Source organism: Girardinichthys multiradiatus, chromosome Y, assembly GCF_021462225.1.
Source record: "Girardinichthys multiradiatus isolate DD_20200921_A chromosome Y, DD_fGirMul_XY1, whole genome shotgun sequence".
NCBI lineage: Eukaryota > Metazoa > Chordata > Actinopteri > Cyprinodontiformes > Goodeidae > Girardinichthys > Girardinichthys multiradiatus.
The window spans coordinates 14,221,558-14,234,506 of NC_061818.1; the positions used below are offsets into that span (position 1 = coordinate 14,221,558).

Below are 12,949 nucleotides of genomic sequence, written 5' to 3' on the forward strand. Positions count from 1 at the left end.
CCCCTTAATTTACCTATTAAGATAAAGAAACAATTTGCTTTGACTGTAGTTTTAACAAATGCATGTAGCAGTCCCTTTCTTGTTTCCTTTTCTTCCAACCTCCATTACAAATAGACATCTTTAGATTGAGTTGCAAACAGACAACCTGACGCTGCCACCTCTCGTTCTGTCTTACCCTGTCCCACTGTCTCTCTTTGTTGAGTAGAATAATGACAAGCTTGGGGTGCAGCTGGTACCCATCCTCGCTGAATGACAGGTTGCGCCCCTCAAATGTCACATTCATCAGGTACCTGCAGAGGGAAACAAGGAGGAGAGGGACAGAGAACAAACACTGAGCATCACTTACTGAAAAATATCATTTTTGCCAGAGATAACTAAATATATTGTCGAATGGCATCTGTTTTTTAAACAAGAGAGAATTAATATTTTGACATCTTATAGATTTTTACACAAAAACATGGTAACTTAGATAACTTTGTACAACTTTCGTCCCATTTTATATTTCGCTTTCATTTCCATAATCCTATAAAAAAACTGTTGCATCCCAGGTTTATGATCACCACGCTCTCAATTATCTGTATGAACAGTTCTAATCCACTATTCATTGACTTCACACAACTGAAACTATTCTTTTTAAAATCACAATCAATAAAAAATAAATAAATAAATAAAATTAACCAATCACCTCCTCCTGCTTCCTGACTTTGGACACTTTACCATCCTCATCTCAGCCTTTGACACAGTCTGACACATCATCCTCATTTCACTCAGATGGTCCAACTCTTTCACATCCCACCCATTTCCACCTCTCTTTTCGTGTACCCCAGGGCTCTGTACCTCCCCCGGTCATTATATTTCTCCTCCCAATTGGCAATATTTTCCATTGCCATACAGACACCCAGGTCTACTTGTTCATCAAGTATGTTCACGCTGGTGAATGTATTAAATAAAGAGAACAGTAGGTTATATCACTTTGCAGATGATACACAATTATATTTCCTTCTTCTCCACATGTTCTTGGATGTGGTAGGTCATTGCTTGAGTCATCGCATGGATTCTCGGATGCTGTGGATTTTTTCACAGTTAAAGACTTAAAGAAATTATAGATATGATTTTTGTAACAAGATGCAAAAGAACAACCCATTATTGGATTTTAAATTTCTTACCTTAATTGAAAAAAGAGCTTAGAAGCCTTGTAATCAATTTTGAAGGTGACCTTGGATTTTACCAGCATACAGTCATATGAAAAGGTTTGTGCACCCCTGATAATTTTAATTATTTTGATTTTTACACCTTAGGGTGTTTGGATCAGTTATACAAATAACTGATGGGCATAGTAATATTTCAGTAGTGAAATGAGGTTTATTGGAATAACAGAAAATGTATATAATCCATGAAAACACCATTTGAGAGGTGCATACATTTGGGCTCGCCAATAGAAAAATCACATCAATATTTAGTAGATCCTCGTTTTACAGAAATAACAGCCTCTAGATGCTTCCTTTAGCTTATAGTGAGTATCTGGATCCTTGGTGAAGGTATTTTGGACCTTTCCCCCCTTTTCCCCCTTACATAATATCTCCAGTTTCCACTTTAAGACAATTCACAGATGTTCAATGATATTCAGGTCTGGGGACTGGAATGACTATTGCAAAACTTTGTACTTGTTCCTCTGCATGAATGCCTGAGTAGATTTTGAGCAGAGTGTTTTGGGTCGTTGTCTTGTTGAAATATCCATCCAATCCGTAACTTATTTGGTACCGGCATTGGCAACACAGCTCCAAAGCATGAAGGAACCTCCACCAAACAACTGAATCGTTGTTTCATCAGTCCACAGCACCTTATTTGAAAATGAAGCTGACTTGTCCAAATGTACTTTTGCATACCTCAGGCGACTCTGTTTGTGGCGTGTGTGGAGAAAAGGCTTCTGCTGCATCACTCTCCCGTATAGCTTCTCCTTATGCAAAGTGAGATGATTTGACACCATCTGCAGCAAAATGATGTTGTAGGTCTTTGGAGGTGGTCGGTGGGTTGTCTTTAACTGTTCTCACCATCCTTCTTCTCTGCCTGTCTGATATTTTTCTTGGCCTGCCACTTTTGGCCTCGATTGTGTGGTCCTCATGAAGGTGTCTTGAACCGCTCTTTGTCTGACCCGTCACCCAGAGCCGGTTTGCCATGGGAGACCCTACCAGGGGCATTTAAGCCCCAGACAACATAGCCTCTAGGATCATTTGGGCACTCAAACCCCTCCACCACATTAAGGTGGTGGTTCAAGGAGGGGATTTGACATCACCCTGGAGCCAGGCCTGGCATCGGGACTTGTCGGAGATTGCCTGGTGGCCGGGCTGCTCCTCGCGGGACCCGGCCGGGCCAAGCCCGAATGAGAAACGTGAGGTCTTCCCCTATTGGGCCCACCACCTTCTGGGGGAACCACGAGGGACTGGTACAAAAAGGATCGGGCAGTGGACGAAAGTGGAGACCTCGGCGGCCCAATTTCCGGTTGATTAGGCTGGCTCTAGGGACGTGGAATGTCACCTCGCTGGGGGGGAACTGGGAGGAGTTCGCAGAGGCCATGGAGAAGGACTACCGGTTGGCCTTGAAGCAATTCTGGCAAACCATCCGGTGCCTCAGGAGGGGGAAGCGGTCTAGGTCCCGGATGAAGAGGAAAACAGCGACGATGACGCCACTTCTGGCACCTGTGGTCTTCCATTTCCTTACTATGTTTCTCACAGTGGACGCTGACAGCTGAAATCCCTGAGATAGCTTTTTGTACGCTTCCCCTAAATCATAATGTTGAACAATTTTTGTTTTCAGGTCATTTGAGAGTTGTTTTGGTGTCCCCATGTGGCCACTCTTCAGAGTAAAAGCAAAGAGGAGAACAACTTGCAATAGGCCACTTTAAATACCTTTTCAATGATTGGATACACCTGTCTATAAATTAGTACACACTTTTAGTACACACTTTTGTGTCATCTAGACCGGATTATTGTAATTTCGCCATTTTGTGGTCAATATAAATCTAATTTATACCTGCCATAAGTTCAGAACACAGCTGTTTGAGTTTGAAGAGAAAGGAGGAAGAACATTACTCCAGGATTTAAATCCTTTCATCAGCATCTTGTAGCTTCTAGAATGGATCTTAAAGTTTTACCACTTTTTCTTAGACATCGTCATGGGCTCATTTTTGGATGTCAAAATGCTATTGTATACACCTCCAGCCACGGAAGTGATTGTAACACTGTAATTCATTGATTTGGTTTTATCCAATACTTTTGGCAATATAGTGTATTTTTATATGAAAAGTTGATACAAAGAAGGAAAAACATAAAGTGCAGAGAATAGGCTTCTCAGCTAAAATCATCTCCAGCTATTCAAAATGGCAGTGGATAAAATAAAGTTTCAGTACTTTAACAATATGAAGATGCCAAGCTATCAGCAAAAAATCCCCCTATAGTTCCATTTTTGAAAGAACAACACAGGCTAAAAGATTACAATTTGCCAAAAAAGACATTGACTGGCCTAATGGAAATGAAGTAACATTTATGGTCTGATGAGGGAAGGATTTTCTTTTGGGCTAAACAACTCCCAAACATTAAATTGAAGCCTCACTGTGAAGCATGGTGGTTCAGTCATTGTGATAAGGGAAAGTATGTCATCCTACGGTGTCATGCCAAATTATCGCATACCAGGAAACATGGATTAGTCCAAATGCATCAACATAGTTGTAGAGGTTATGCTGGAAAGGAAATGTCCTTGATATGTTATTTCAACAAGACAATGACCCCAAACACAACGTTAAGGGAGCAGCATCTTAGTTCCAGACCAACAAGAATAACATTGTGAAGTGGCCAGTCTAATCCTTGCCCCTGAATCAGGTTCCCAAAAACAGTGACGCAACTAATTATTTGTGCAAATATTTAGAATTTTTTTTTTCAGTTTATATAGTTGATATTTCAGTTTATAAAGTAAAATAGAGACAGCAATTTTTTATAGCTTATTAGTATTATTTCCTCTTTTTCTGCAAATTTATAACAAATATGCTCCTTTATGTTTTGATTTGTAATTGTTTTTATTTGTAATCGATGTCTAGGAAGGACCTAGATGCAGGCAGACAAGAACCAGAGGATTAGAAATAAACAATTTAATGATAAAAAACAAAGGAACTTACATGTTTGACTTGTACAGAACAGAGCATGGAAAAAGGGTTTATACAATGGAGCCATGCAGCATTGAACAATGAAAACCAGGGAGCTTAAAGAGAGGAGTGAAGAGTAACACTGAAATAAGGTGAGTCTAATCAGATGGATGAAGGACAGCTGGGAGAGAGAGCTGAGCAGGAGGACCGAGGGAAGGAGAATAATTAACACAGAGAGAACACAGAGAGCAAAACTAAACAGAGAAGGCTTTACAAACCTAAAGGGAAAAAGGCTGAAAGTACAGACCGAAATGCACATAGAACAGAGCCAGAAAATAACAAAGAAGCAAAAGGAATAAACTAATATGGAAATACCCTCACATATAGATAGAACCAGAACCAGCTTTATTCTCTTTTGTTTGTGGACACTAACAAAGTATTTGACTTCGGTTCCACTTCACTCTCAATGAAGATAGCACACCCATGGAACCAATGAAGCTCACATGTTGCATCTGTATATCTGGGTGTGTAGGAAAAATAGGAAAACCTTATTGCTTCTGTCAAACCAAATTATTTGAGCCATGTTTGAGTGAACATTGCACCATGCTTGCAGCCTCTTGGAGGTGAATTCTCCTCGCGGTGATTACAGCTAACGTGTGTGGGAGTGTGTAAGTTTGTAAGTGTGTGAAAGAAGAAAACCAAGGATTTTCATATCAGGTAAAATCATCACTTCCACAAACAGACACACACTCACACAAAACATCTTAACCCATTCAATCTCTCACTCTTGCATCTCCTCCTCATTTTCCCTGTTACTGTTTCCATGGTAACCTGCATCAAGACCATGCACAAGATACATATGATGATATGAAAAATAAATAAATTGTAAAATTGTTGAACGTGACTGCAAGTAATTATTTTATTGCTAATCTGTTTGTCTGTTACTCTGTGTCTTATGCAATGCAGTTCCATAATTCGACTTCCTGTATTAAATACTGATATTTTCAATGGGCTCTGATGATCAGAATCATGCAGCCCCATGTGTCCAGCTAAGAGCCCCATCCTGTTGAGTCCTGGCACTGATACAAAGTGCACAGAATCTGCTGCATAAATCATAAGCCATTTATGAAAGGACTTAACGCCACGGCAGCTTTAATCTACGGTGCGATTCAGGGCCTACATGTGTGTGTTTAGTGTGTATGTGTGCACATCTCCAATAGCAGTGAAACACAAGCATAAGTGTGTTGCCATGACGCCCACAACCACTGTGATTTCTAAGCCAATATGTGGCCGTTGCTAAGGCAACGGTAATCTCACAAAGAGTGGGACTGAGACTAAGTGAGAGGTGGGAAAAAGAGGAAGGGGATGAGTGCTTACTACTATACCGCATACTGGAATGCCCCTCTCCTTACAGTGTAACTACAGACTTTACAGTAGAGCTGATCTGAATGGTTTGACTCTAACAAACCTGGACCTTGACAGTCTGTCACCTTCACCAATAGAAACAAAGGGCCCAGTGAACGCATTTCTTCTTTTCCACCTTTCACCTTCTTCTGTTTGAGCTATGAGGATGCAGTCAATCCTGTGTTCAAGCTGTGTGTAAATAAGATGACAAGAAGGAGTCACACGTCCTCCCACCAATGAGACCTCGCGTTTTGATATCCCGCTATGCTTGTCAGCTTTACCTTTAGGCCAGGGGAAAGTATCTCCACCATGCCCCCACCTACCTAGCTCACTCAAAGCTTGTGACCACTCACGCAACAAATCATCCCCAATATATGTTTGAGCAAACCTCTTCCCCTCACTATCCTTCTCATATTTCTTAAGCATTAAGGGGTGTTTACTGCATTCACCCACAGAAAACTCATCGTACTTCAACTACTGTAAATCCAAGCAACGCAAACATTTGCCAGGCTCACTGCATGGCCTGACAGATTGCTTTCAGCACATGTTCTGCTTTGAATAATGGAGGAGTCATGTGAAATATTGATAAGTCAGTTTTCATAAATTAACCCCGGCATCAATTAGTCATGAATTACACTCCTTAACAATCATTGTTGTATCGGATTTGTGAAGGAAAAATCTATGTGAGGAATGATAAAATGACCTATATGGTGTTGCATGTCTGAGGCAGAGAAACATATTGTGGCTTTGCAGCGTGCACACATGGGGTGTACAGTGTGAATGGTAGATGAGGTGTGAATTTGTTTCATGTTAAACTGGTTTGTACTCTCATGTGTACATTTAGACTAGATGCATAAGCACATTGATAGATTGACAAAAGAACTGATACTTTCAACAGTGCCTTGCAAAGGTATGCATACACCCTGAACTTTTTCACTTTTTTTCATGTTACAACCACAGACTTCAGAGAATTACACTGGGATTTAATGTGAAAGACTAACACAAAGTAGCACATAACTGTAGAGTGTAAATTCAAAATGTTTTACAAATCGAAAATCTGAAAAATGTGACTTGCATATTGAGCTCCTCTGTGCCAATAGGCTACTTTTAGAACCACTTTTTGCTGCAGTTACAGCAGCAAGTCTTTTGGGGCATGTGACTATCAGCTTTGCACATCTAGAGGTTTAACTTTTTGCCCATTCTTTACAAAATAGCTCAAGCACAGTCAGGTTGGATGGAGAGGATCTGTAAACATCAAATTTTACATCTTGCTACAGATTCTCAATTTGATCTAGATCTGTACTTTAACTGGGACATTCTAACAAATTAATACATCCTGCTGAAAGGTGAACCTCCACCATAGTTTTAATTCTTCTTTTTTCAGTCCTACACGGTATTTAACTCCATCCATCTTCCCATCTTTTCGGACCAGGATTCTTGTCCTTGATAAAGAAAAGCATCCCCGCAGCCCGGATGAAACAAGAAATTTGACTTTGGTTTCAAGCGCTTACAGCGTACAATTAGTTTGAATATATAAACTTTAGAGAACATAAAATTAAGATACACAAACAGTATGCACATGTATGTGTAGGTACAGCCATTTTTAAAAATAAAGACAAGAAAAAAATTAAAGGCAGGTTGTGGGAGTGCAATATGCTTGCTTGTTTGTTTCACAGCAGAGTAGCTGACTACTCGGGATGTAAGGTGTTCATTGTGTTCACCAGAGAGACAACCTGTAGGAAGAAACTAGGGGAAAAAATTGTCTCTGTGGTGGCTGGTTTTTGCAAGTTGAACTCTATAGCACCGACCTGAAGGTAAAAGTCTAAACAGTTTGTGTCAAGGATGTGTGGGGTCTGCAGAGGCGTTAGCAGCCCTTTTCCTGACCCTCGACTTGTACAAGTCCTGGACTGAGGGGAGGTCAGCCCCGATGAGCTCATCTGCAGACTGTTGTAGTTTGGATTTCTCCTGTTTTGTTGATGAGGCAAACCACACAGTGATGGATGAACACAGGACAGACTGAGTTATTGCACTGTAGAGGATGACCAACAGCTTCTGTGGAAGGTTGTACTTTTTGAGTTGCAGCAGGAAGTACAGTATCTGCTGGGCTTTCTTCCGAATATGTTAGGGGTGTACCTAGGAATCGAAAGTGATTTGCAAAGAGTTAGATAAAGCCACTAACCTTCTTAGTCTGGGAATGAGGTGCAGAATCCAGAAGAGGATGTGATCCAGACAGTTAGTGAGGAAGAATCCAACAGACTGAAGTCAGATTGCCAACTGATCCAAATCCTCAGGGGAATCTGCTGAAGCTGTGACAGGAACACAGAGAGCTGTGATTGTCCTCTTGACAATAATTCCAGGCGGACTTGAGAGCCAGGCGGGCTCAGGCTGAATAAACCAGTGGTTAGGCTGGGGCGTAAATCCAGGGACAGAAACAGAGTCGAATTCCAGGGCTAGAGGCATCAGACAAGGGGCAGGCAGAGGCATGAAACCAGAGGCAGAAAACAGAGTCCAAATCCAGAAATCCAATCCGTCAGACAAGGAGCAGGCAGGAAGGCAAAATCCATGAGGCGAGGCAAGGTAAGGTCAGAGAACGAGATCAGTCAGGAAGGAATGCTGGATAACTACTCACAAATGTTTTTGAAAATCTGGCACCGTCTGCCTGTCAGAGGGCTGTATATAACTGCAGCTCCACAGGTGTGTGGCATGATGGTGATTGCGCAGCAGCGCAGCAGCAGACAGGTGAAGCAGATGAGTTGATTGCATGAGTGAGAGCAGAGCAGGCAGACGGGCCAGAATCATAACAGTACCACCACCCCCCAAGGTCCGGGTCCGGACGGACCCCGAGGCTGATCAGGATGGAGGCAGTGGAAATCCAGGATGAGGGTTTTATCCACAATGAATCGTGCAGGAATTCAGGACCTCTCCTCAGGACCATAGCCCTCCCAGTCTACCAGGTAACGTATGCCACGTCCCTATCGTCTGGACCGGATGATGTGCTGGATAGTGTAGACCGGGCCTTCAGCAAGAAGCCGGGCGGGTGGAGGGGGCCTGGAGGTGGGCCTGAGACAGGACACCACATAGGGCTTGATATGGGACACGTGGAAGGTAGGGTGAACTCTCATGGCGCGAGGCAGACGTAAACGAACAGCCACAGGGTTGATGATCTTGGATATGGGAAAAGGTCCCACAAAACGAGGTGCCAGCTTACGGGAGTCAGCCAGAAGTGGGAGGTCCGTGGTGGACAACCAAACCTTCTGTCCCACCTGGTAGCTTGGAGCAGGGACTCTCTGACGATTTGCTGTGCGTGCCTGCACCTCCGACATCCTGATCATGGACCTTCTTGCCTTTCTCCAGATGTGCTGACATCTTAGGGCCGCGGCCTGAGCAGAAGGAACCTCAGCTTCTTTCTCCTGGACTGTGAACAAGGGTGGCTGAAAATCAAACACAACTTGGAAAGGGGATAACCCCGTGGCACTAGCCAGGAGGGTGTTGACAGGATATTCAACCCAGGGTAAATTTTGAGACCATTTTGTTCCGTCTGACTCACATAGTGCGCGAAGTTTGGTCTCCACCTCCTGGTTGGCCCTCTCAGTTTGTCCGTCCGACTGTGAGTGAAATCCTGAGGACAAACTGACTGTAATCCCCAGCAAGGAACAAAACTCTCTCCAGAAACGTGACACGAACTGGGACCCTCTGTCCGAGACAATGTCTGTGGGTATGCCGTGAAGGCGAAAAACCTCACATGCCAAAATGGCCCCCATTTCTTTGGCTGAAGGCAACTTCTTGAGAGGGACAAGGTGAACCATCTAAGAAAACCTGTCAATGACAGTTAGCAGAACTATGAAGCCATTAGAAACTGGCAAACCTGTCATGAAGTCCATGGCTATGTGTGACCAGGGAAGAGGAGGAATAGTTAGTGTATGTAAGAGTCCAGCAGGAGAACGACGAGAAGACTTGGCTTGGGAACATTGAGTACAGGCCGTGACGTAATCTGTAACATCTTTGACAAGAGATGGCCACCAAAACTGAGTCCGGACCATCTGCAACGTCCTGCTGATATCAGGATGACAGAACAGAGGTGAATTATGGCATAAATTAAGTACCTTGGGTACGAGGTGTTCCGGGACAAAACACCAGTGGGCATGAAGTTGGGATAGGGAGGTCTTTGGTGGCATCTCTAACCTCTCCTTCCAACTCCAACATGGTGACAGAGAGTCTCACTGATTCCGGGAGAATAAACTCATCCCCCCAGAGGCCTGTGACTCGGAGGGTTCCTGTATTCTGGACAGCGCGTCCGGTTTGCCATTTTTGATTCCAGGTCTGAAAGACAGAGAGAAGTTGAATCTTCCAAAAGATAAAGCCCACCTTGCCTCCCTGGGATTAAGGTGCTTAGCTGATCTTAGGTACTCCAGGTTCTTATGATCTGTCTAAACAAGAAACGGTTCCTTAGCCCCCTCTAGCCAATGCCTCCACTCCTCGAGAGCTAACTTGACTGCCAGCAGTTCTCGGTCCCCCACATCATAATTGCGTTCTGCTTGGGACAAAGTCCTAGAAAAGAAGGCACATGGGTGAATACGATCATCAGAACCTCTTTGGCTTAGGACTGCTCCAACCCCAGTGTTAGAGGTGTCGACCTCCACTATGAACTGTTTTTCGGGGTCAGGGGACCGTAGAACAGGAGCAGACGTAAATAAATCTTTGAGCTTGACAAAAGTTCTTTCTGCCATCTCGTTCCATACAAACTTGGTCCTAGGCGGTGTGAGAGCATTGAGAGGGGCTGCTACAAGGCTATAATTTCTGATGAAACGTCTGTGAAAGTTAGCCAACCCCAGAAACCTTTCAAGCTGTTTGCGATCAGTAGGAGAAGGCCATTCCAAGACCGCCTTGACTTTGGAGGGATCCACAATGACTTGGTCTGGAGGAATGATGAATCCTAGGAATGAAGTGGTGGTGGTGTGAAACTCACACCTTTCAGCTTTGACAAACAGATGATTTTGAAGAAGACGGAGGAGGACGGCCCGAACATGACTTCTGTGAGTTTCCAGATCCTGGGAATAAATCAGAATGTCGTCAAGGTAAACAAAAACAAACTGTCCAACCATGTCCCTCAGGACATCATTCACCAATGCCTGAAACACTGCAGTGGCATTTGTTAAACCAAAAGGCATTACGCAGTACTCATAATGACCAGTGGGAGTGTTAAATGCCATCTTCCATTCGTCCCCCTCCTTGATGCAGACAAGGTGGTAAGCGTTTTTCAAATCTAGCTTGGAGAAAATCTTGGCGCCTTGAATCTGGTCAAAAGCAGTGTTCATGAGTGGTAGAGGGTATCGGTTCTTGATGGTGATGTCGTTTAGTCCCCTGTAGTCGATGCATGGTCTCAAGGAACTATCCTTCTTCCCCACAAAGAAGAAGCCTGCCCCTGCTGGAGAAGAAGAGGGTCTGATTATACCAGCCTTTAATGATTCATCGACATACTTCTTCATGGCTTGGTTCTCTGGTCCAGATAATGAATACAATCGGCACCTAGGGGGAGATGTGCCTGTAAGGAGCTCAATGGCACAGTCATAGGGTCTGTGAGGTGAAACTGCCGTGGCTCTGGATTAGTTGAAAACCTTCTGAAAAGCATGATATTCGGGAGGCACCTTAGACAAATCAGGGTATGTCTCCTCAATGTCATTTTCAGGAATGTTATCTGTGGTGGCAGAAGACAGATACGTGGCCGAGCAGGACTTAACCCAGCCCAAAATTTTTTTGGCTTGCCAGTCAATGTGGGGGTTGTGCTTTTGTAATCAGGAGGCCCCTAAAACAATGGGTAGTTTAGGCGAGTTGATAATCCTGAAAGTCACTTCATCCAAATGGTTGCCCCCCTGTGTGAGTTTGATTACCTCTGTTTTGTAGTGTGAACTATTGATGCTATGACCATCCAAAGCCAGGACATTACGGGTGTCAGACGTGGGAAGGAGCATGATGTAATGGTCCCTGGCGAACCACTCATCCATAAATTCTGTGTCCGCCCCTGAGTCAATAAACACTGGCACCGACACTGACAGTCCCGGGTTGCCAGTTCATCCTTGATGTTCTCATTAAGACCTTGCACGAAAGCATTCATTTTAGCATGCTCGTTCCAAAAACTGTCTGCTGCCAATAAATGAAAGTCAATGATATAAGATGTGACGCTTCTCTCTCCCTGTTTTATGGAGAGTAAACCTCTGGCAGCTTCACGACTAGGAAGAACTGGATCAAAAACCCTGATGAACTCCTTGGAGAATGCAGAATGCAGCTCCTTGGAGAATGCAGAATAACACACGTGACCAAACCATTTTGCCACTCAGCAGTGCCCCATTGCTTAGCCTTTCCAAAGAACAGAGAAATAACAAACGCCACCTTATAGCGCTCAGAAGGGAACGAAGAAGGCTGAAGCTCAAAATGAATCTCACATTGAGTAAGAAAAGCACAGCACTGGTCAGGATCTCCCTTAAATAGCTCAGGAGGCGTGAGTCTAGGCTCTCTCACCACAGAAGAAATATCAGGAACTGGGGGCAACAGGCTGTGGGGCGCTGACGTGAAGGCAGGAAACATGGAGCGCAGCATATAAATTATTTCCCCCATGCCATAATCTAGACGGGCAATAGAGTGATCAACATTAGCGCGCCACTGCTGTGCTGGCAATGGGTCCATATTTTGGCCAGATTTTGCTATCACGGCTTGAGACAGAGAACCCAAATTCAGCCAAACACAAAGTGATAAGTTAAAAGGTTTATTCAGTAACTCAGGATCAGAAAGCAGGAGAACAGCAGTCAGCTTCCAGGAATCACTGAGGACAGAGAGATTAGTTAGTGGCTGAATAAAACACAGGATTTGCAAAGAGTCAGATAAAGCTACTAACCTTCTCAGTCTGGGGATGAGGCGCAGAATCCAGAGGAGGAAGTGATTCAGACAGTTAATGAGGAAGAATCCAACAGACTGAGGTCGGATTGCTGACTGATCCAAATCCTCCGGGGAATCAGCTGAAACTGTGACAGGAACACAGAGAGCTGTGATTGTCCTCTTGACAATAATTCCAGGCGGACTTGAGAGCCAGGCGGGTTCAGGTTGAATAAACCAGTGGTTAGGCTGAGGCGTAAATCCAGGGACAGAAACAAGGATGAATTTCAGAGCCAGAGATGTCAGACAAGGAGCAGGCAGAGGCATGAAACCAGAGGCAGAAAACAGAGTCCAAATCCAGAAATCCAATCCGTCAGACAAGGAGCAGGCAGGAAGGCAAAATCCGTGAGGCGAGGCAAGGTCAGAGAACAAGATCAGTCAGGAAGAAACGCTGGATAACTACTCACAAATGTTTTTGAAAATCTGGCACCGTCTGCCTGTCAGATGGCTGTATATAACTGCAGCTCCACAGGTGTGTGGCAT

At 43.9% G+C, this 12,949-nt stretch overlaps 1 protein-coding gene across 2 annotated transcripts in view; it reads right to left on the reverse strand.

The window, feature by feature from the left end:
- The window catches only part of LOC124863843 (glutamate receptor ionotropic, NMDA 2B-like), a 243,124-nt gene that overhangs the window by 50,582 nt on the left and 179,593 nt on the right, over positions 1 to 12,949 (reverse strand). For both annotated transcript variants that reach the window (XM_047358359.1, XM_047358360.1), the window contains one exon: positions 176 to 290. In XM_047358359.1, the coding sequence (XP_047214315.1) occupies positions 176 to 290 (115 nt within the window). The remainder of the gene's footprint in view (positions 1 to 175; positions 291 to 12,949) is intronic.